The following is a 24,757-nucleotide window of genomic DNA, read 5'->3' on the forward strand; positions in this document are numbered from 1 at the left end:
AGATCTTATTTATTTGACACAGAGAGAGAGAGAGCACAAGCGGGGGGGTGGGGAACAGCAGGCAGAGGGAGAAGGAAAAGCAGGCTCCCCGCTGAACAGGGAGCCCGAAACGGGGCTGGATCCCAGGACCCTGGGATCATGACCTGGGCCAAAGGCAGACACTTAACTGACTGAGCCACCCAGGCGCCCCAAGGGAGGTGATATTTTAAGTGCATCTCTAAATAAACTGTTTTCAGGCAATTGTGTCAGGGAAAGAAAGTTGGAGGGAAGTATATCACAGAAAGGTGTGTATAGTATTATAGGCATGTCCTGTGGAGCAGGTAGAAAGTCATGAAAGAGGATAGCATGTTTGCCAAAATGCTGGTGGTATGAAGAGTGCCTAGGATGGGAGATGGGGCTGTGTAGGTTGGTAGGACCACCTTGAGTGCCATCTAGATTTTATCCTTTAGGTAGGCTTTGGCGTGGAGTAGGAGTGGAGTAGACAGGTCCTTGGAGGATTTTTAAGCAGGAATGAGTTACCAGATTTGTACTTTGAAAGGTAACTCTGGCAGAGAAGTGTGGAAGAAGGTGCATTGAGCGGGGATGAGGGATGGTGGTGGTGGTGGTGATGGTGGTGGTGGTGCTGGTGTTGGTTGTGGAGAAACCAGAGGCAGGAAGCCCACACCTTGTTCTCTCTGAGAGATGATGAGGTTATGAGAGACTAAAGGCTATTGCAGGAGAATAGAGAGAAGTGACAGATCCGAGACAGGAACTTAAAGTTTTGATGCCCAATTGAATCCGTGGAGAGGAAAGGAGATGAGAGGGACTCCCATCCCATCTGGGTGGGATGATCCTCAGATTTCTGAATTGGAGAGCTAGAATGTAGTGCTCATTTCCAGGACTCTAGAAGGAGGAGCAGTTGGAGGTGAGTTTTGGATGTGATAAGCTTGGGGTAACTGTGGGTCATTCCATTGGGAGATGGTTAAGGGGAGGCTAGACACATCTGGTTGTCACTATTCCATGAGTGGTTCTACTCAAGAGCCACCCTTTACCTTCTGTCATTATCCTGCCTATCCTATCAGTCACCAAGGCCTGTCAATTCTACCTTCTTAAGTATTTCTTTAATCCCCACTTACATATATCTCTGAATTGGTCATTTGGATTCGTGTGTGCAGTGCCAAATAACAGTAAACACCTTTGTGTTTCTATAAGGCCCTTCAAAATCAGATCTTCTTCAGCTTTATCCTTCTTGACACCATCCCCCAGAGAGCCTGCACTCCAGCCACACTGAAGCAGCCACACTTCCCACGAGATCATGATCTCTCACTTCGGTGTCCAACAACAAAGGTATATGTCTAACTCCGACCTCCCTCCCTGGCTACACACCAGAGAGAGGCAATAATGAATAAGACAGGGCTGACCCTCCAAGAGTGCCTAGTACACAGTCAGAAAATTGTGGCTCATCTGAGTCATATTTATGTCCCTTCTTCGAGGTTCACTGACAGCAAAAAGCTAGGCCCCCGGATGTTCATTTAAATTAAGTAGGCAGTTCTACTGCAGAGAATCTGGTGGTTACTTAATCATAACATAAAATAGATGGTTCATGTACTCATGCTGTTTAATTCTACTGGAATTAGTGAAAATGTGAGAGGAGTTCTATTATATATGCCATAAATATGTCCTGCATGTAAAAAGTTAAAATAGCTTGTTTTATTATGCTACAGTAAGCAGAGCAAAATTTATAATAAAACATTCTGCTGAATACTCAGAATTCTAAAAATGTCTTGGCTGTAGATAGGATAACCTGCAATTACTTTATTATCACCTAATGCATAAAAGTGAAATTATTTATGGCCAGAAACAAACTTTCAACTTTCACTTGGTAAAGGCAACATTTTATTCAGCCCAGACAAAAACACTTGTAATAATCTTGCTTAAAGTAGTTCATTCAGATTAAGCCCAAATTATCCCAGAGAATTAATATTAAAAACAGGCTGGGAGTTGTTCGAACTGTGATAACCCCCAAAAATGAGAGGATAAACATTCTTCTTGCTAAGATTTCTTTGGAAAACCCCTGTGCTGCTCCAACGAAGATAAAACAAAGGTAAATAGCGTGTGCAACCAAAATCTTGCTTAATAGAGTGATTTATTTTCTGGCCTACTAACCGCCGACAGGAGCACATCTATCTTTTCCCAGCTGCCCTGGGTTTATTCACCCCTCTGAGCCTGAATTCTGAGAGCAAGGAGTGGAGTGCAGAGAGTTTAAGACCTCTATAGATGGATGTGTGGCATCCATCACATTGCAATTGAATTTTGGCTTGAGTTTAAGGTAAACTATTCAATCGCCTTGTGCCTCGGTTTCCCTGTCTACAGAACGGGGATTGCTGAAGGGGTTAAATGAGATCATACAGATCTTGGAACAGTGCCCGGCATATAGGAAACCCTCAACATATGTGAGTTATCATTATATGTCAAGAGTTCCCCTCAGCGTCCCAGTTGCCCTGTCTTTCTAAATATTAGCACGAGAAATAGAAATGGCATCAGAACGTGAGGGGGCAGAGGCCACGTGATCCCTCCACGAAAGCCACTTGCAGGGGCCTTCAGAGAGTTAGCAATAAGCCGGGAAAAGGAAAGGTAGGCGCGTCGGTGGCCCGCGCGATTTCCCGCCGCGCCCGCGTCCCGGGCGGCGGGCGGGCTCCGGGGGCGCCCGGGCCACGGCGGCGGCGGCGGCGGCGGCGGCGGCGGCGGCGGCGGCGGCGGCAGCGGCGCGAGCGGCGCCTCCGGGCCGGTGAATCATCCCGGCAGACACCGAGAGCCGCGGCAGCAGAGAGCAGCGCTGGAAAATGGCTGAAGCGGGCACGGGCTTTCTGGAGCAGCTCAAGTCCTGCATAGTTTGGTCTTGGACTTATCTGTGGACCGTGTGGTTCTTCATCGTGCTCTTCCTGGTCTACATCCTGCGGGTGCCCTTGAAAATCAACGACAACTTGAGCACAGGTAAGGCCGGGGCCGCTGGGCCCGCGGCGCTCACCCCTCCCCCGCCCCGGAAAGTTAGTGCAACTCGCGCGGGGCCGCGGCTGGCGGGGGCGGGAAGCCGGGCGCGCGCTCAGGGACGCGCCGGGGCCCGCGCACCCGACGTCCGCGGCCACCCGCCGAGCACGCGGCGCCTCAGGTGGCCGGGCCGAGCTATCGGGTCGCCGGGCCCGTGTGGGGGCGGCCGGCGGCCTTCCCCGCCCCGCGGCCCCGCGACCCCGCGGAGGTGGAGCCGCGCCGCGCACACGCCGCGAGGCGGGCCCGGCAGGCGGCGACGGCACCGCGGCCCGATGGGGCCGCCCTGCTGGGGGCCGGTCCGCGGGCGACGGAGGAGGACGGGCGTCGCGAGCGAGGGAGTTCCGGCGGACGCCCCCTGGGTGTCGGCGCGCGGACCCCGAGGTTCTCCTCAGAGTTAGACCGTGCCCTTCCTCACACCCTGTGGGCCGAGGGTGCCGAACCTCCGAAGTGTAGTCGCACCCGGCGTCTCTCCCCAGCCGGCGGCACTCGGCCGGCTGAGGGCGCCTCGGTGGGAGGGCTGCCCAGGGGTGCCCGGCGCTGAAGCCCCCCAGCCGGAGCCGAGGCCGGACCAGGGGGCCGGGACTGTCCGGGCTGCGCCCTCGGGGGCCCGGATTTGAGCCCCCGCGGCGTCGCTCTGATTTCCAGGGGCAGAGGGATACCTTGTTAGGGGTGTGGATGACGTGTCGGGTTACCAAACGGAATGTCAAGGGGACGAAAGGAGAGACGGGAAGTCGAATTCGTGATGGTTTTAAAGGCTCTCTGTCCTTCTCGGTACCCTCTCCTCGCCCGCCTGGGGCTCTGGTAACTAGCCTTGGCCGGAGTCTTTGATAAAGCTCCACAGGCTAAGAAGTGAGCCCCTCCTGTGTCGTACGGTCGTCAGTGCGGAAGGTAACTGGCGCAGGATCTTGATAAACTGGCAGCTGGCCGGCAGAATCGTTAAAAAACAGCCACGAAGAAAATCCACACCAACAGTAACACTCCAGAGACAATTCAGAAACACAAAGTGTATTTTGAAGGAGGGGTTACAGCCCTTCTTTGAAGTCTGGAAGTAGTTGTGGGACTCAAGTTACAGAGTTTTAAAAAAAAATTTTTTTTTTAAAAATATTTTTTAGTTTCACAGTACTTTGGAAAATCCTCACAGTCCCGAATATGTATGTAATGTATTATATTCCACCTAGTGTGTGATTTATATAGTCTGGGGGTCCAGGTCTGGTAATGCATTTTCCTGTGTGGTGTTAACTGCACTAAAATAATTTTGAGAACACTTGAGATAATATACTCATTTTGTTAGATACTTGTGCCTTTAAAGTCTAAACCTCAGGCATCTTCATCACTCTTAACTTGAACTCTTGTTCATATTTACATTTGTTTCTTAGTGTCCCTGGGAGACAGATAGGATTCTGCACCCTAGAATCATCCTGCCATTTTATTTTTTTTTATTTTTTATTTTTTTAAATATTTTATTTATTTTTTGATAGAAGGAGAGATAGCAAGAGAGGGAATACAAGCAAGGGGAGTGGGAGAGGGAGAAGCAGGCTTCCTGCGGAGCAGGGAGCCCGATGTGGGGCTCGATCCCAGGATCCCGGGATCATGACCTGAGCCGAAGGCAGACGCTTAACGACTGAGCCATCCAGGTGCCCCATCCTGCCATTTTAATAGGTGTTGCTCAGCTCTTGGATTTAGTCATCTCAAAGACCTGGCTTTCTGGCTGTTTTTCTTTTAGAGTGGCTGATTGTCACAGTACTATCTTCTAGGTTTAGGCAAATATATCTCCAAGATACTTCTAGTCCCAAAGCCCTGTGATTTTAAGAAGTTCTTTGAATAGATGTGGTAAGGGAATCCTCTATTTATTGATAAGCAGGTTTGATTTTTTTTCTCCCTAAAAATTTATTGTAGGATTTTTAAAAGTGTGAATGTTTCTCATTTAATACACATTTAAAATTTGTATTTTGGAATACCTATTTGTATACCACATTTTAAAAAAGTAGGTTAAATAATAATCCATGTGTGTATATGTGTGCATGTGCCCATAAGTGCCACTTACCAATGCTCTGTGCAGAACAGGCAAGAAGCAAAAGACCTACTGGGAAACTATGTAGTTTTTAAGGAAGAAAATACTGTAGTTAGATCTTCTCCCAGCAGCTTTAAATCTGGCACACCTCACAAATCCCTTTGTTAATTTGTATAGGATTGTTGCTCATTTGGGCTTCTAAGAGGTAGAAAATATGAAGATGTACAGCCCATTAGGGCTGGATCTCATCAGGTATAGAATGGAGGGAGCCTGAGGCTATTTGCCCTAGTGATTCTGGGCTTCTGTTTTCAGTGTGGTTTTATGCACATTTTAGTCATAAGGTAAAAGGAGAAGCGTATAGAGACAACTACCTCTTTGCTATTTTTTGTGAGAAGATGGGGGAAATGGGGACATTGGACCCTCCCATGGTGGAACTTGTCCTTCCAGGGTCAGAAGAAGTGGATTCTAATGGGACTAATATTTGCTGTTCCTAAGCCCTGTGGCGCTTGCTCTTCCTGTGGCAGTGAAGGCGAGTGTCCCTGGAAAGGTCACAGAGTCTAGGGTTGCTTTGAAGGAGCTGCAGGTAGCACAGGTCTCCTTCCTCAGCGAAGGTGAGGACACCGACACAGAGAGGCCAATTGGTGAGGCAGCCAGGAGCCCCAGGGCTTCCCTGACACAGGCCCAACTCTGAGCTTTGTAAGATTGTGGAATCTGCTAAAAATGTTCTGGAGTTGTTTTGGATATCTGCTTGACATGTTCTTCTCAGTAGCTTGATTACCTGTGACAACGTTCATATTTCTAACCTCATTTGATCTATTTTTTGGTAAATGTGTTTCATTCGATTTGCTTTTTTAAAAAAATTTCTTGAATGTCTCCTATGCATAGGATGTTGTGGCAGGTGTTATGATGGGAAAGATACACAAGTTTGTGAAACTCAGGCTAAATTAGGGTTTATCACATGGGAACAACTTCTCATAATGCAAAGTGGAGGAGGGCAAGGCAGTTGGAGCTTCTCTTGAACTGAACGTTGAGGATGAAGAGAATTCCATGGTTCTGAGTGGGGGATACAGACAAAGTCACAAAAATTGGAAGTGCAGGTCAGATTCAGAGAACTATGAATCATGTGGAATTTAAAACAAGAAAAGAAAAGGACTTTAATGAACAAGGATACCTTTGCTGCTCATGTGTCATGTATAGTTTTCCAAGTAAAAATACCTTTAAGGGTCTTTTTATGGTTGTTGTACTTTCCCACTCCTAACATCTGGGTTTACTTGACCTTCACTGCTTTGAGCCTGTACCATTTAAGGATAAAGTTCAGAGTATTCTATTAGACCACATACGGAAAACGTCACATAAGCAACCAGTTCTTGCAATGAAAAATGAATTTTCAGAAAGCCCAGAGAGAAAACATATTAGAAATAGCACACACTGGTTAGCTTCGATAATTGATTTTTTGATCTCTGCCCTTGAGTTGGTTAGGAGAATGTTAAAGTAGTTCTATGATTTACTGAAAATAGAGTGAACTTTTAACATGATTTTTATTTATTTACTTATTTATTATTTTTTTAAAAAAGATTTTATTTACTTGAAAGAGAGAGAGAGTACAGAGGGAGAGGGAGAAGCAGACTCCCTGCTGAACAGGAAGCCTGATGTGGGGCTTGATAACCAGGACCCCGAGATCATGACCTGTGCCCAAGGCAGATGCTTAACCGATTGAGCCACTGAGGTGCCCCTGAACATGATTTTAAAAACCCCAAATTATGTTATTGTTTGTTAGTTTTCAAGTGAGTTAATATCCCAAAATAATGCTTTTCCAAAAGGGCAGAACATTAATTGTGGATAGGAGCAGTCATGCAGGATATTATTCAAGAAAAACAGTAGAACAGATTAGTCTTTAAAAATTTTTACAGGGCGCCTGGGTGGCTCAGTTGGTTAAGCGACTGCCTTCGGCTCAGGTCATGATCCTGGAGTCCCTGGATCGAGTCCCGCATCGGGCTCCCTGCTCGGCGGGGAGCCTGCTTCTCCCTATGACCCTCACCCCTCTCATGTGCTCTCTCTCTCTCTCTCTCATTCTCTCTGTCTCAAATAAATAAATAAAATCTTTAAAAAAAAATAAAATAAAATAAAAAATAAAAATTTTTACAACAACTTACTTTATAGTGTAGTGTCGATAGCACTTTCTAATCTGCTCTGTGTTCTGAGATTTTGGATGCTGAATTTAAAACACTGCGTGTTAACACCTTCTCTTAAAATATGCACCTTTGCAACTATTGCACCAAGCAGCTTAAGTGATTTTCCATTTCTTTTTCTGTTTCCTGAAAAGCAAGTTTTCAAAGATCTTTGAAATCCTGTTTAATTCCTTTTAGAAAACAAATGTTATAGTCTGACCTAGGCTTAGGTTTGTTTATATTATAAAACTTTTTTGTGTTAATTATGATGGTAAATACAGATGCAAAACTCATATTACCGAACTGAGATGATACGTAAGTTATCATTTAGGTGTAGGTCAGTTCTGAGTATTTTCATATTGGAAATAGTTGCTCTAAATTTAATTAACACTTGTCTCAAGGGCCTGGTTGCAATTTACATAGGTCTTTTGCCCCTGCTGTGCCTGTTGTCTAAAATGTTCTTCCCATCTTTAAATCCTACCCATCCTTCAAGGACCAGCTTGCCTGCTGCCTGCTGATCCTTTCAGCTGAACATGCTGTTTCCTCCACTTTCAGAGTGCGTTATCTGAGAGGCATGTTGGCAGATTTTACCTTGCATGAATTATTGTTGCGACTCTAGTTCTTTGTTTTCCAGTATAATTTCTTTTTTTTTTTTTAAAGATTTTATTTATTTATTTGACAGAGAGAGAGACAGCGAGAGAGGGAACACAAGCAGGGGGAGTGGGAGAGGGAGAAGCAGGCTTCCCGCCAAGCAGAGAGCCCGATGCGGGGCTCGATCCCAGGACCCCGGGATCATGACCTGAGCCGAAGGCAGACGCTTAACGACTGAGCCACCCAGGCACCCCTCCAGTATAATTTCTTGCACATAGTAGTAGTTCCTTACCATTCACTGGATGAAGGAATCTTCAAGTTAGGGTGTACCCAGTGAGTTGGGATTGGAACAATGAAATTGATCAAACACATTAGTGGGTATGTGCCTTACTTAAATGTTCAGCTTTAGATCGAGGTTGGAAGCTGACACAAAAACTTAAATTCTGTGATGGGTCATATGCATGTAATTCATGGTGTTCCAGTTCGTGAGCACATAAAAGGACAGTTTTCTAATTGATGTCAGCTTTGAGTTTAGGATATATCCCAGACTTTTTAGTTGCCCTTACTTATTTTTGGAGACTTTTCTCTCAGCCATTAATGAAGCAATGTAAATGATACTTTTTTCCTAGGTCCTCAGTTTCTGTACAGGTACAGTGATAGTTTTATATTCTTTAAGATTCTTTCTGGTCTAGGATTCTGTTTCAATGTCTTGGGATAAATTTCATTGAGTGCAGAGTGTAGAAACAAGCAAATAGGTGGACTTAATATATGTGAATATGTATACTTAGTGAATATATTTTTTCCAGTTTGGACTCTAATTCCTACAGAATACAACTTCAGATACTATGTGACTTCCTTCAGTGGCTTTCCATCTCACTGAAAATAAAATCCAGATATATTCCCCTGGCATTCAGAGTTTGATGATCTGACCCATTCCTTCTCTTCTACCATTCTTTCTTGAGGTTATTTACCTTCCAAGGCATGTTGTGATTCTTTCTTATTCTTAAAGATTTATTTATTTGAGAGAGAGAGAGAGAGTGCACAGATGTGCATGGGGTCGGGGTGGGCAGGGGATGGGAGGGGCAGAGGGAAAGGGAGTGAGTGAATCTGGAGCAGATTCTCTGCTAAGCCTGGAGCCCCCCGGGGCTCATCTCACGACCCTGTGCTGAAATCAAGAGTTGGATGCTCAACCGACTGAGCCACTGAGGCGCCCCTATTCTTTCTTATTCTTAAATATACCTCGTTTGGGGTGCCTGGGTGGCTCAGTTGTTAAGTGTCTGCCTTCGGCTCAGGTCATGGTATATATACATATATACATATATATATACACACACATATATACACACCTCGCTTGTTCCTGCCTTATGGCTTTACCATAAGGTGCCCTCCACCCAGAATGCTTTCCTACTTGATTTTTGCACAGTAGTCTTACTAGTTACCTCTCTGCTTAAATTCACTTCTTTTGAGAGGTTTTCCCTGATGACCCAATCTAAAATGACTATCCCATTACTGTAATATCACCAGATTTGAATTCTCTGCATAGCATTTAGCACTGTTTGATATGGTTCTTGTTTGTTTATTTATTTATGCATACTCATAGTTGTAACCCATGTACTGTAAGCTCCATGGGAGTAGAGGTCTTGTTTTGTCTTATTGCATATCTCCAGGATCTTGAACAGTGACTGTTTGGGCCTAGTGCTTAGTATGTCTTTGTTGAATGAATGAAAAAAACTGTCAGTTGGTTGTGGTGACTTGGCAGTAACACTCTTCTTTAGGAAATGATTTTGGAATCTGTCATGTAGTCATTTCTTTATGAGATTGAGAATCGTGTTCACTGACTTTAAGTTATAAAGACTACCCTGAAATGTTTACTGCTGTTCCAAAATGTTTATATGTTTTGATCCTTTCTTTAGGGGTAGAATATAAGGAAGGCTGGCCTTCTGGTTCATGTTGTAAAGTAAATTTAATATAAAGGATGTTAAGAGTAAAAAATTGATCACATTTGGGCGCCTGGGTGGCTCAGTTGGTTAAGCGACTGCCTTCGGCTCAGGTCATGATCCCGGAGTCCTGGGATCGAGTCCCACATCGGGCTCCCGGCTCAGTGGGGAGCCTGCTTCTCCCTCTGACCCTATCCCCTCTCATGCTGTTTCTCTCTCTCTGTCAAATAAATAAATAAACAAAATCTTAAAAAAAAAAAAATTGATCACATTTTTGTGTGATATAACCTGGAACTTCAAACGTAGGATTTGCAGAGTTAGGTACCTCATATTACCTGTAAGGAAGGAGCTTGAGAGTCTACTAACATGGAAAAAGTTCTTTTTCCATGTATATAGGGAAGGACACGATAGTAGAAGAAAGTTGTGGTTGACAAATTTTCATAGCACTCTTGTCAGGCATTATGAAACTTAACACACAGAAGTATAATTTGAAGTGATTAGAAATACTTAAGCGCAATTTTCAGTTCATATATTTGCATATTCCCTCCACTAACGATAGAAGCATTTCTAAGTTTATATGAGAAGCCAAAGTGAAAATAGTTTTAGCATTGAAGAAATTTGTTTTATTGCCAATTTTATTGTAATGTTTCCTTCTCCATAAAGTACTGCATGTCTGCTGAAAGGAAGAAACACCAGCTGTGATGAGGTGAAAGGAGCATTGAATTTAGAAGATTTGAGTTTAAACCCCACTTTGCCATCTGCTGGGTAGCGTTGGACAGATTACTTTGGAAGACTCTTTTCTCATTTATAAGATGAGGACAATAATCTCCGTTTCTTAGACTTATTTTGAACTTTAAATGAAATAACCTTTAGCACTGAGCTCTGAGCATTGCACATAAATGATATTAGCAACCATATATTGTATCCCTAGTTGTCTCGTCCATTTCACTGACTCCGAACCTGTTCATTCATTAGTTAGTTCATTCATCTGCCGTTTTGTTCATTCATTTGGTGAGGAGAGGCGGGCGCCTGGAGATTGAAGTTGTATTGTTCCTGTCAGTTAACGATTTGGAGCTACAATCTCATGTCAGCTATAATCCTTTCAGTTTCTGCACTTGCTTTCTGTGCTGAAAAATTACCATCCTCTAAGATAGTGTCTTGTTCTCTAATGCTTCCAGGTATATTTTGCTCCCTATGAGCAAGGGCCATGCATGGTAAAGTCGCATCTTAAAAACAAGATTGAATAAATCTGCTGATTTGAATTAGGAAGGGATGAGGAATCAACCCGTAATGGGTTCTTACGTGAGCCTGGCCCTGTGCTGCGTGCTTTATCATTGGTCGGTAGGCTCCCTGGGCTTGTCCATGGAAGCCTGTGTATGTTCCACATTAACAGCTACGTGGCTCATACTCTCTTTGTACATGTGGAATGAAAATTGTCAAGACAAAATGACGACAGTTGTGATTCTAGTCCGATTAAAGGAAACAATACAGGTGAACACATTTAAAAAATGTATTTTGATGGGAAAACAGCCTAATTTATGAATGAGGATGAGAACTTGGTAGAGACCTTTGGATGGGATTGTTTCCTTAGTATACTCAGAAGAGCTTGAGAGCAAGGGTTATGACCTTTTCATCTTTGTATTTGCATCATTTGGTCATCACTCAGTGATGATACGTGAAAAGGTAAATGTGTGAGTAGTTTTAAGGCTTTCCAAGATTAACGGCACTAGTGGTGCTTTTCTTATCTCACTTCACCACCTAATGTTTTTCTTTCCCTTGGTTCAGAGGGCTCTTGCTAATACTTACCATTCAAGGCTAGGCTTATTATTTGGCTCATAACTGAAACTCAGAGAGAGAGAAGGATTCTTCTGAGGTAACTGGGGCAAAAGCTCAAAGACAAGAGAGGAAAAAGAATGTTCTTGTGATTCAGAGGAGGTGTTTCCCCAAGTTGGAACTAATGGAAAAATTCAGAGCTGGAAAACACTAAGGGGAAGAAGAGATAGTGTGGTGTTAAGTGTGACTAGTCTGATGGGTCAGGATGCTCAGTGATTGTCTAAATATGGGGGCTGAAATGGGATTGACAGAAAGTGTGGAACTGGACAAATAGCACAACTTAACGAGTGTTTATACTTGCTAAATAGACTATAGTAGGCACAACTCTGGGCATTCATTGCTATGGTTGAGATCAGTTGCCTTTGACTTACCAGCCTGGTGATAGAATTGGTTCCTTGACTGGAATGCAACTTCGTATGAGATGGTAAATTGAATGAGAAAGTGCTTTGTAGCCTGTAAACTGCTGTTTAAATCCAAGGCATTACAGTAGGTTGTTTCTCTAGAAGTTTGTATTCTATAGGCTTTCACAGTGAAATGACAGGTTAAAATATATAATGGGATCTCAGTTATCCTGGAGAGTCTTCCTAAAGAATATCTAATGAGAGTTGCACTAAGCAGGGTAATGGCTTATTGGATTTTTTTTTTTTTTTTTTAAGTAGGGGCTTCTTCAACACAGGGCTTGAACTCACAACCCTGAGATCAAGCCTGGAGCTGAGATCAAAGCGTCAGACACTCAACTGAATGAGCCACCCAGGCACCCTTTATTGGGTGGTTTTTAACCACACAGTAGTGAACGTCTGTTTGTTGTAAATATGAAACAAAATCTTCTAGCATGCTTATTGTATTTGAGATGTCATTGTAAAGATATCTATAAAGGGTTTTTACTTTCCCAGAAGAGAGAGAATATGCAATGAAATTCATTTTTGATGTTACAGTGGAATAGGGCAGTTGCTCATGTGTTACTGTTACCAGTCATTCAAATATAGCAGGCATTCTTGCACTACCTACTGTGCTAAAATAAGAAACTGACAGGCTCAGTTAGCTCCAGCAGTATTTCATATTAGCTGTGGCTGTGGCCAGAGGAGTCACTGTTTAAGTCCAGTTACTAAATCTCTCAGCAAAATAAGGCAACATTTATCTGAGAAGGCATTTTTTTCCTCTCTGAATTTTAGGAAACTGAAAGTGTGCTAGCTATGAGCATACCTTGTGGAGAACCCTAACTTTGTTTCTTAGTTTTTTTTTTAAAGATTTTATTTATTTGTCAGAGACAGAGGGAGAGAGAGCACACAAGCACGGGGAACAGCAGGCAGAGGGAGAAGCAGGCTCCCCGCTGAGCAGGGAGTCTGATGCGGGACTCGATCCCAGGACCCTGTGATCGTGACCTGAGCCGAAGGCAGATGCTTAACCCACTGAGCCACCCAGGTGCCCGTTTCTTAAATTGACTTACAAGTCTAATAAAGGATCTTGGTTAAGGTCAGTCTTTTTGAAAATTTGAGCAAGACTGTAGAGGACTTTGAAGGTATCTCTTAGGTCACTGAGCAAGGACTGTTTTTTTTGTTATTGTTGTTTTGTTTTGTATAAAAAAGCTTAACAATTTAAAATAACACAAATAGTTGAAACACTCTGAGGTGTAAAAGTCTTAAAAAAAGAAGTGGCTCAGGGTGCCTGGGTGGCTCAGTCGTTAAGCGTCTGCCTTCAGCTCAGGTCATGAACCCAGGGTCCTGGGATCAAGCCCTGCATCAGGCTCCCTGCTCAGCGGGAAGCCTGCTTCTCCCTCTCCCACTCCCCCTGCTTGGGTTCCCTCTCTCGCTGTGTCTCTCTCTGTCAAATAAGTCAATAAAATCTTAAAAAAAAAAGTGGCTCTTTAGGCAGTTTGGATCTGGATTTATGTGTGACCTACACTTAGAGGATTTTTTGTTTTGTTATGAAGTCAATTGTAATACCATTATAAAGTGTTATTTGATTAGCAATAGGTAATAGTAGAATGCTTTCAGTTCTTCCCTCTGTTAAGCTTTCCCAGTTTCTAGTCTCTTTCTCTTGGGAATGAGAGAATGAAATTTACTTTTTTATCAAATTGATCTTTTTCATTTATTTGATAGGTACTGTTCATCAAGTATTACTCATAGAACTAATAAAATAATGCTCTTGGGTGTTTATTACACTCACTTGACTCAATTGGTGTCCTCTCCAGGATATACATTTATATTCCTATAGTGTCACATATTAAGAACTGGTGTGATCTGGTTTTGTACTTTTCCCTCCATCTTTGCTGGAGAAGGAGGGGAATTCCTATCCTCTATCACTGATATCTTTTATTTAAAACAAAACAAAACAAATAAATAAAACAAATTATACTTTTCTCAGTTCAGGCTTAGAGTACTTGACATTATGGTTTAGAAAGATAAGTTTTTCTTAGTTTATTTGGCTCTTTTAGCAAAGAGAATGTTTTAAATTGCACCCTTACTTTTGAGAGATGAAATGTGAGAGGTTAAATTATAATTTTTAAATATTAGAAAGTTGCTTCTCAATTATTTTTTTTCTAAACTGGAAGTTATATATGCATTATCATTAGTCAGTAAAAGTTTGAAAATGTAATATAAAAAATCTTACAGCAAATATAATCTGTTAGAGAAAGTCATTATCCTAAGAATAAACTTTTTTTCTGTACATTATTTGAACAATCATATTCTCAGAGGGAAAGTACAGAAGCAATGACAATTAAGGTTGAACAAAGATATACAGACATTAGTTAGTTTTGTTAATAAAAGTATTCCTAAAAATGTTTGGTTTTTACAAACAGTTTTGTTTTGTTTTTGCTTACCTACAGAAAATAATGTAACAATTTCTGGTAGATTTTAAAGGACAGTTAAAGGAACTATAATTCTTAAAAAATGAACATTTTTAGTTTTAACCATGAGAATGTATGTGACTGAGAAAGTTTTAAGTAAGATACTTAAAAAAGATAAGACAGCATGTTACTATTCAAACAGGAGGGAATCTAAATTCAAAGCTTGCCTCAAAGCTGTCCAGCTGTGAAGCGAGAACAGAGACTTATTATTGCTCAATCCAAAGGGAAAACTTAAATGATATTAGTAAGTGTAGTGATTAGCAGGTTGGGACTAGCCAGGGAAATAGAGTTGTGTAACAGTGGGCATAGGTAAGGGCTTTTCCCTAATGTGTCTTGAACATTATGGCCACCCACTGTTTCATGTCTAACTTACTACTCTGTAGGAATAAACATGACTTAGAAGTAGAATATAAAGGCCTTTTTAATACATATTCTTCTGTTTAGAATACCTGCGAAAACTAAAGGAGATATAAAAATATTTAGACATTAAGACAGTACTTTATTCATGGATTACACTCCTTTGTTACAGTCATTTATTATCTCAATAAAACATTCTATTTCATTAAAAATAGGCTATTGATATGTGAATTCTATTAATACTTAGCTTTATAGGAATCTCTTTTTGTCATTGACTAGCCAACCAGAAGATTGAAAAGTGGGGTGGGTATGGAGGAATGGAAATATGACCAAGACATGGTCCCTGTCTTCAAGGTCCTTGGTGCAGAGAGGGAAGGACAATCAGGCATACAGTCAACTCTAATCCAAAGTAAAATGTGTAGAACACAAAGGAGCAAACAAATACCAAACACAAATGGATGAGAAAGCTTGAAATTCATGGTGGTATTACTGAGTTGGACCTTGCTCTAGGAACCCCTAGGCCAATGGAACTGCATTAACAAAGGAATGTCTTACCACTTGGTGCCTTCAGAACACTGCAAGTATGGCTAAAGAGGGGATGAAAAAGGAAGAGTGAGAATCCACTGGGGTTAAATTGGAGTTCATTGTGAGGAATTAAAATGGAAAAAGTTCTAATTATGATGTATTTTACCCATATAGAAAAGGGTAGGAAATAATAGGGTGACCTACAGCCCATATTTAAACATTATTTATGTCAATATTTTGCCCTAAGTATTCATATTGGTTTTTATTTTTATTTTTACTATAAATTATATAAACTATTTTATAGAACACTTTTAGATTTATAATAAAAATTACGATGTTAGTATAGAGAGTTCCCATATGCCTCACACCCAGTTTTTCCTATTATTAATATCTTACATTGGTATGGTACATTTGTAACAATTAATGAATAATATTGGTATATTATTATTAATTGAAGTCCATAGTTTATTCAGATTTCCTTAGTTTTTACTGAATGTCCTTTTATGGTCCAGGATTCCATCCAGGATACCATACTACTTAGTAGTCATGTCTCTTCAGACTCCTCTTGGCTGTGACAGTTTTTTATACTATTCTTGTTTTTGATGACCTTGACAGTTTTGAGGAGTACTGGTTAGGTATTTTGTAGCCTGTCTGTTAGTTGGAATTTGTTTAGTATTTTTCTCATGATCTTTCTATGATTATGGGTTTTGGGGAGGAAGACCACAGAGGTAAAGTGCCATGTTTATCACATATCAAGTGTACATACTATCAGTTTACTTATCACTCTTGATGTTGACCTTGATCACCTGGCTGAGGTAGTGTTTGTCAAGTTCCATACTGTAAAGTGCCCCCCCCGCCATACTGTAGTCTTAGAATGGAAGTCACTTTGCACAGCCCACAAAAGATTGAAGAGTTTTGCTTCCCCTTGTGGAAATAAACAAGGACCACCCAAATGAGAACAAGTAAAGGCTATTTATTCAGAGCTTGCTATAGCCACCATCACTTGCTTTTGGCAGGGACTCAAAGGCAAGCAGAGAAGTAGGAAAGCTTTGCCATAGAAAAAGGGAAGGCTGCCAGTAGGCCCTGACTGGAGACTGTTGGGACAGAGAGGCTGAAGGGGGCTAACTAGAAGCAGAACATCCTACCTTGTTGGTTTAGGAGAGCATATTTGGCTTTTTCAGGTTGATCCTAAATTAGAAGTGGGGACAGAAATTAGAGAAACAATCACTTATTGGCCAAGTCCTGACTGTTTGGCTGATGACTACAGAAGTTGTGGTTTGGCTTTCAGGACTGGTGTTGCAGCTTCTGGATCAGAGTTCCATTTTCATATGTGGTCTGGTCACTGCCTGTTTCTATATTCAATCTCTCACCCACCTTGAGGGTAGAGTATCTACACCCATAGTTGAAATTGTTCTCATTGGAGATTTATATGTATGTATGTATGTATGTATTTTTTAAGATTTTATTTATTTATTTGACAGAGAGACAGTGAGAGAGGGAACACAAACAGGGGGAGTGGCAGAGGGAGAAGCAGGCTTCCCGCAGAGCAGGGAGCCCGATGCGGGGCTTGATCCCAGGACGCTGGGATCATGACCTGAGCTGAAGGCAGACGCTTAACGACTGAGCCACCAGGCACCCCTGTTCTTATTTATTTATTTAATCAGTGTTGGACTCATGGATATTTATTTTATACTTTGGGTTATAATCCCATACTGCTTTATTTTATTGCTCATATCATTGTAGTTTTGGCCATGGGGAGCTCTATTAGATGATTCCTGTGTCCCTTTGATATACCCCCATCATCATCATTATTATTTTTTTAAGCACTTCTTTATTTTATAGTGCAACAAGATGCTCCTGGCTCATCTTGTATATTTCCTGCCCCATCTCTCTCTTTTTAAAAAATAAACTCTTGGGGCGCCTGGGTGGCTCAGTCGTTAAGCGTCTGCCTTCGGCTCAGGTCGTGATCCCCGGGTCCTGGGATTGAGCCCCACATTGGGCTCCTTGCTCCGCGGGAAGCCTGCTTCTCCCTCTCCCACTCCCCTTGCTTGTGTTCCTGTTCTTGCTATCTCTTTCTCTGTCAAATAAATAAATGAAATATTAAAAAAATAAACTCTTATCAATACAGGTAAAGCTGCACCGCATCCCTTCCCCTTCCTTCCCTCTCCTTTGGTAACCATTTTCCTGAAGTTGGTATTATTCCCTTTTATTTAATGTATTCATAAACAATATATAGTAATTTTTGTGAGTTTAAAATATTTACACAAATAATGTAGTAATAAGGTAATAATAAGGGTATTGCACATACTTTTCAGTAACTTGTTCTGTTATCTGACATTATGCTTATGAAATTTTTACATGCTGTAGCTTTAGTTAATATTTATTTTTTAAATTAATTAATTTTTTAAAGATTTTATTTATTTGACAGAGAGAGAGAGCACAAGCAGGGGGAGCAGTAGAGGGAGAGGGAGAAGCAGGCTCCCCGCTGAACAGGGAGCCCGATGTGGGGCTCGATCCCAGGACCCTGGGATCGTGACCTGAGCCGAAGGCAGACGCTTAACCACCTGAGCCACCCAGGCGCCTCTTATTTTTTAATTTTATTTTTAAGTAAGTTCCACACACAATGTGGAGCCCAATGTGGGGCTTGAACTCAAGAAGCTTAACTGACTGAGCCAGCCAGGTGCCCTGTAATTTATTTTAATTGTATAGCATTCCATTGTATGAATGTACCATGGTATATACATTACATTACAAGTAGACAGTGAATGCTGCATGGACCTCTTTGCACTTCTGTCTGATTTCCCTAGAGAAGGGATTATCAATAGTAATGGAACCTGGTAGGGAAAGTTTGGAAATCTGTGGGGGACCTTTTTAGTTATCACGATGATTGGCATTAAAAGGATGAGGACAAAGGATGCTTGATGACCTGCAATGGGTGTGTTTGCTTGTATCACACATAATTTTTAAATATCTCCCATAGGTATTCATATAGGCAAAAAATCTGTTTACCTGACTTTAGAGTGTTCATTCTGCATGTAATCCTAAAATATTTTTGAAATAGTTACAGTAAATGCTGTTGTTTTTAAGAATTCAAACTGCCATGTAAATTGACAAAGGACTTTACTTTGTTCAGAACTTCACCAAGAATTGTTCACCATTTTGGAAACTCATGCCTCCAATAGCGATACTGTTTGTGGTGTCTGAGTCACTAATACAACACACTTGTATCAGCCTGCATTGGTAGGTTTTGCATTCCTGGTGATGCTTTGTAGGAGTACAAATATCTGTCTACTTCATTCAGTCTCCTACCAAAGTCATGAAAACTTTGCTTTCTGAATACAATTGAACTATTTTAAACAGGGCCGGGCTTGGGGTGAGGTAAGTGAGGTGCCTAGGTGCAAAATTGAAGGAGATACTCACTGTCAGAGTCCTACAAGTACAGCTCCAGCACTTGCGCGATTTTGCCTCCTTAAATTGCACACTCAAGGCCCCTTGCTTGCATCATCTTAGTCCTGGCCCCAGTTACACATTGTGTTCTGTTTGTTTCTTCTTCATATTACACTTAGGACATTTTATTGATTTTTTTTTTTTTTTTTTTGAAATTTACGCTTGAGAGTAGATAGATTATCTGTTAAATTAGTTCTGGGATAGGGGCGCCTGGGTGGCTCAGTCGTTAAGCGTCTGCCTTCGGCTCAGGTCATGATTCCAGGTCCTGGGATCGAGCCCCGCATCGGGCTCCCTGCTCCGCGGGAAGCCTGCTTCTCCCTCTCCCACTCCCCTGCTTGTGTTCCCTCTCTCGCTGTGTCTCTCTCTCTGTCAAATAAATAAATAAAATCTTTAAAAAAAAAAAAAAATTAGTTCTGGGATAGAAGAAGGTGTTTAAAATTATTTGTTATAAAAAAGGAAGTGTTAGATCGGATTGAGCTTGAGAACCTCTACATTAGGGCATATACTTGGAAGTGTCGGTTTCTTGGCCCTATGAACATCTCTAACTTTATTGGATATTGCCAGATTACTTTATAGATGGTTGTAGCAGTCAGAGATTGCTGCAGTAATGCTACATAAACCAAAATAGAAACAAATGCTTTAAAACTTAGTGGCTTAGAATAGTAAGTAATAATTTTTCCTCATTGATTTGGAGTTGGGTGCAACTCAGATGAGTTATGCTACATAAACCAAAATAGAAACAAATGCTTTAAAACTTAGTGGCTTAAAATAGTAAGTAATTATTTTTCCTCATTGATTTGTGAGTTGGTTGCAACTCAGACGAGTTAGATTTCCAGACTCTGGGCTCTAGTCCGTTGGCAGTGGGTTGGGTAAGGTTGGATTCAGGTCTGCTCTATTTTTCTCAATCTCTTAGACACATTCTCAAACAGCTACCCATTCTTCTTATGGGAAATGGCAAGAGTAAAAGGAAGACAGGTAAAAGTATGTGAAACCTCATGTGGGTGATAGCTAGAACTGGCTCACGGTCACTTCTGCTCATTTTCTATTGGCCAGAACAAGTCACATAGCCAGGCCCAACATCTGTAGGGTAGGGAAATACACTCTGTTAATTCTAGTGGGTGGTACTACAAAGTCATCTGGCAAAGATGTGGATCATAATTACAAAACAAGGAAGATATGCAGAATTTTGACCAATGATTCCGTTTACCACATGGTTATTCTGTTATATACTCTACCAGTCATGTGTGCAAGCTTCTATTTTTCAAAATTTATACCAAACCTTGATGTTACCAGACTTCAACATTTTTGTTCGTTTGATGTATGCCAAGTGATATGGTTATTTTAATCTCCATTTCCAGTTGTATATGTCTGTTCAGCAGCCATTGAGGCACTGCTGGTTTCTGTGAGACAGATGGGGCTTGCCAATGCCAGGCAGGTCTGTTTTATATGGAATCTGTTTCTTTTACAGCTGGGAGAAAAGCCACCTTCTTATCAGGATTTGGTATATCCCTTCCTGCTGGAATAGTACATTTTTATATGACTTGATACTCAGAAGTTCAGGTCTTTTCTATGTGGTTCTTTGACTTTTCAGTGTGATTTCTAGAACTTTCATGGCTTAGTTTTAGTTAATCTCTCTCCCCGTCTCCCCCAAACTCCTTTGCACCATTGTCTTCACACTGTTGCTAAGTCAGGGCCGACATGCCTGTTTGGCTTGGTCTTACAGAGGTGATTGTACTCTGGAGTGCAGCTGACTGAGGCACCAAACCCTGAATGGTAGTGGTAGTGGGGTTTTAATCTTAAAGCCACAGTTTTATTAAGTAGATGGGTGGGCAATTCCAGGATTTTCTTTGACAGGCTAGTGGTTGGCAACTTGCTACATTCTTCAGCATCAATAAATTTTATCCCATCAGGTAAGCAGGGAAAGATGCCAAGAGCTTAGCTGAGTCATTCCTTGTCTCTTCGGGCCAGTCTCACATTCTTTGGTAAAACAGGTAGGCTTACTGGCCATTGGCGGTCTTCAAAGAGAGAAACAATAGGTCAGGAATGCTGGGCCAATATATGTGGAACAATGTGTCCCTTGCCAGGGAAGGGAGAGGCTGCTTCCTGATCTGCAGTGTAAGCTTTTCTGATGTCTTCAGAACTCCTTTTCCCTGGAGACACCAGCTTCTACAGAATGAGTGAGGATGAATCCCACTTCTGATGTCTTAGAATCCAGTATCTTGAAAGGCAACAGAGACCAAAGGTAGAATGGACCAGTGGATCCTAGAAAAGGCTGTTGACTAGAACTTTGTGTGAGGATTTTTGAATGGGGGAAATGAAATGCTTTGATATATATTATGGAGCTAATTATTGCTGGCAAAGATAAGCACACTATGACAATGAAGGTCCCAGCAGGAAACAGATCAATCACTCAAATAGTTTGTTGAGAAGAATTTAAAAAAGGGACTCTTTATGAAGATGTGGGCAGGATAATAATAATAAAGGATATTTTATTAATAACAAAAAATAGTGCAGCACCCTGGTGCTAGTAGCAGCAGGGGGCCGTAACCATCTGTAGGTGTGAAGGGACCTGGGGAAGCAGCAGTTCCTGGAACGTGGAGTGAGAGCGGTAGAAGGGCTGTGGTCTTCGGTAGAGAGACACGGTCAGTCTGTGACTCTGAGATGACTCTGTGTGTTGGGAACGAGGGAAAAAGGCCCTGTTCTCCTCTCAATCCCTTGTTGGGGTCTCTCATTGGCTGACCCAGAAGCCGGAGGGCAGAGTGGGAAAAGTGGGAAGGAGACATGGAGGGGCAAAGGGAAGACACCTAGCATAAGGCGTTTTTCTCTGACTCCTTGGACCATTTTTTTAGAAAAGGTCTTTCTCAAGATTCTGTTTCAACACTCTTCTTAAGCTGTACCCTTCAGTAATCTCATATAGATGTAAGTAAGTCAATTTCCTGACCCTCTCCCAACTTCCAAGTTTGCATTCTTAACAGCCTATTGGATATTTTCACTGAGATACAGATCACTAGCTCTCTCTCTCCTCTTCCTAATGAAGCTCAATTTTTCCTAAGGATCGCACCACTTTCGAAACACATAACAGGCTTCATCTTTCTTTTCCTTTATATGTGTTAGTTGGCAGATCCTGTCAAATTTGTAGTGCCTCATGAATCTCTCTTCAATTTCTACTTCTGCCTTTATTTCAGCCCTTATAATCTTACTACAATAATCTTCCAATTGATCTTCCTGCCTCTAATTTCTCCTCATCTGTTCTGCATACTGAAATTTTGCTTTTAAATCCCTTAATGTTTTTCTGTTGCCTAGCAGATAAAATAGATACATCTAAGCCTAATATTCTAGGCTCTCTTCCATAAGCTGCAGTGAACATTTCTAGCTTGATACTCAGTACCAACCTTAATATTCCATGCTGTATTCAAAAGTGTACTTTACTTCATGCAACATCATCATTTCCATGCTCATATTCTTATTTTTCTTAAAAATTCCTCACTTTTCTTATCATGGAGGCCAGATGACTCATCTGCAAGTTGGATACCTCTAGTTTACCTGAGTCCAAATGATTACAAATAGCCCAAATTCTAAGTGGCTCACGTAACTGATATATTCCATTGACTCCTTAATCTCCTTGTCCTGTGTTTTCTGAGGAGCTTGACCTTTTCTTCCAGAGTTTTATTCCTGCATCATGGTGCATCTAGGTCTGTCCACTTGTGGACTCTTAGGACCCGAGGTCTTCTACCCCTCAGTGCATGTTCCTCTGTAAGCCAAGCCCTTCTATTTGATGGTGTTGGTCATAAGGAGCAACTGACAGTGTACATGGAGGCCTTTCTGGCAGTCCTAATTCATTTTTTTAAACTAAAATTTTTATTTAAAAGTAATCTCAAATTTACAGAGAAGTTGAAAATGTAATACCCTAGTGTTAGTAGCAGCAGGGAGCCATTACTCATTTTTTTTCCTTCCAGAACCATTGGAGAGTACATGGTTGATGTGATTGCCTTTACGTTAGTGTGTATTTCCTACAAACAAGGGTGTTCTCCTACCTAACCAGAGTAAGACCATCAAAATAAATTGATTTTGATAATTAATCCGAAATCGGTACAGTACCAATTAATCAATAACTAGTTATGAGACCCCATTCAAGTCTCACCAGTGGCACCAATAATGTGCTTTTATAGCAAAAGGATGCAGTTTGCAATCATGCATTGCATTTAGCTGCCATGTCTCTCTAGTTTGGAATAGTTCCTTAGTCATTCCTTGATTTTCATAACCTGAATGCTTTTGATGAATACATGCCAGTTATTTTGTAGGATGCCCTTCAATTTGGGTTTGCCCAGTGGTTCTTCATAATTAAGTTCAGGCTATGTATGCATCTTTGGCTGGAATGTCACAGTAGTGATGCTTTGTTTTTCTCATTGCATCCTATCAGGTTGTACATGATTTTTATTTGTTCCATTAGTGATGATGCTCATTTTGATTACTTGATGAAGGTGGTGTGTGCAGAGATTCAGTACTGTAAAGTTATTCTTAGTCGTTTTGTAGTTAGTATTTTGTGGAGAAAATACTCCACAAAATTTGAAACCATGTAAATTTTTCATCAGACTTGTAGTGTATTAATTTCTTTCTTTCTTCTTCTTCTTCTTCTTTTTTTTAAGTAGGCCCAGCATGGAGCCCAGTGTGGGGCTCGAGCTCATGACCATGAGATCAAGACCTGAGCTGAGCTAAGAGTCAGACACTTAACCGAATGAGCCACCCAGGCGCTCCTTAATTTAATTTCTTTATACCAGCATGGATTCCTGGTTTCCTGTTTTGTTTGGTGGGCTATAATTTGTTACTCTCATTATTATTTTGATGCTTAAACGTTCCCAGATTTGGCCTATGTGAGCCCCTTCCAACTAGCTCCTGTATTCTTTTGACATGTCCCTGTCATTCTTTGAGGACTTGATTACTTCCTAAGATGTTCTAGTCACAACTTGTACTTTACGTGCTCCACTCGTGGAATCAGCAATTTCTCGAAGAAATCTTCTTTCCTTTTAATGGAGAAAAATATTTAGAAGCCAAGATCTGGGCATAAGGTATGCTTTTTGCTATTAGGGTGTTGCTGTACCCAGTCCTCTTGAGAGGACAGAGCAAGGGAATATATATATATATATAGACATGTATATTACTTTATATCTAATTATTCCTTATCTGTCTCTCTTGAAATCATGAGTTCACATTGATACCTCAGATTCCAATCTAATCCGGGATTCATTTAGTTTTCTTCCTTTCCATAGTCATTGCTTCACTGACAGTAAGAAACCTGGGTCCCTTTATCCTTAATATGGTTAGTATTTGTTCAATATATCTGTATATAACCAGTGTCTCTTAATATCCCTCCTCACCTCACTGTGGCTCTGACCCACTCGGATTCTGAAACCACATGCTGAGCAGTCTTCTGCAGAGGCCCTGCTCGTCCTGTTTGGGCTCCAGCACCCGTACCTCTGCGTCCCTTTCTACTTCTGCCAAGGAGTTGTCTACCTCACACTGCTCAGCTCTGACACTACACGTGGGGCCACTACCTGTCCTTATACCCTTCTTTTTTTTTTTTTTTAAGATTTTATTTATTTATTTGACAGAGAGAGACACAGTGAGAGAGGGAACACAAGCAGGGGGAGTGGGAGAGGGAGAAGCAGGCTTCCCGCGGAGCAGGGAGCCCAATGTGGGGCTCGATCCCAGGACCCTGGATCATGACCTGAGCCGAAGGCAGACGCTTAACGACTGAGCCACCAGGCGCCCCGTCCTTATACCCTTCTTACTCTTCTTGGGCTCTGACATCCCAGGCACAGATGCTCTGTTCACCCTGTGCTGCTGCCCGCCCCCCCGCCCCGTGTCACCACCCAGCATGGATACCTACCTTGCTTGGCCCTCCCTGTGAGTTGAGAACTGAATTATTTAGGAAGAAAAGAGAAGAGGTGACTCACCTTTAAGATTGTCCCCTCCCCACCCTTACTTTAAAAAAAAAAAAATCCAAATAATCTGT

The 24,757-nt window shown here is 41.7% G+C and overlaps 1 protein-coding gene across 7 annotated transcripts in view; it reads left to right on the plus strand.

Annotated features, from left to right (window-relative positions):
* The first annotated feature begins 2,715 nt into the window (after window positions 1–2,715).
* ST7 (suppression of tumorigenicity 7) overlaps window positions 2,716–24,757 on the plus strand; it is a 233,750-nt gene continuing 211,708 nt past the window's right edge. For 3 of the 7 annotated variants that reach the window (XM_078059492.1, XM_078059494.1, XM_078059493.1), the window contains exon 1: window positions 2,716–2,973. In XM_078059492.1, the coding sequence (XP_077915618.1) occupies window positions 2,823–2,973 (151 nt within the window). In that variant the 5' untranslated portion in view covers window positions 2,716–2,822. The remainder of the gene's footprint in view (window positions 2,974–24,757) is intronic. The other 4 variants (XM_036077126.2, XM_036077128.2, XM_036077127.2 and 1 more) reach the window with 4 other exon arrangements.

The sequence above is a fragment of the Halichoerus grypus genome, chromosome 12, assembly GCF_964656455.1.
Source record: "Halichoerus grypus chromosome 12, mHalGry1.hap1.1, whole genome shotgun sequence".
Taxonomy (NCBI): domain Eukaryota; kingdom Metazoa; phylum Chordata; class Mammalia; order Carnivora; family Phocidae; genus Halichoerus; species Halichoerus grypus.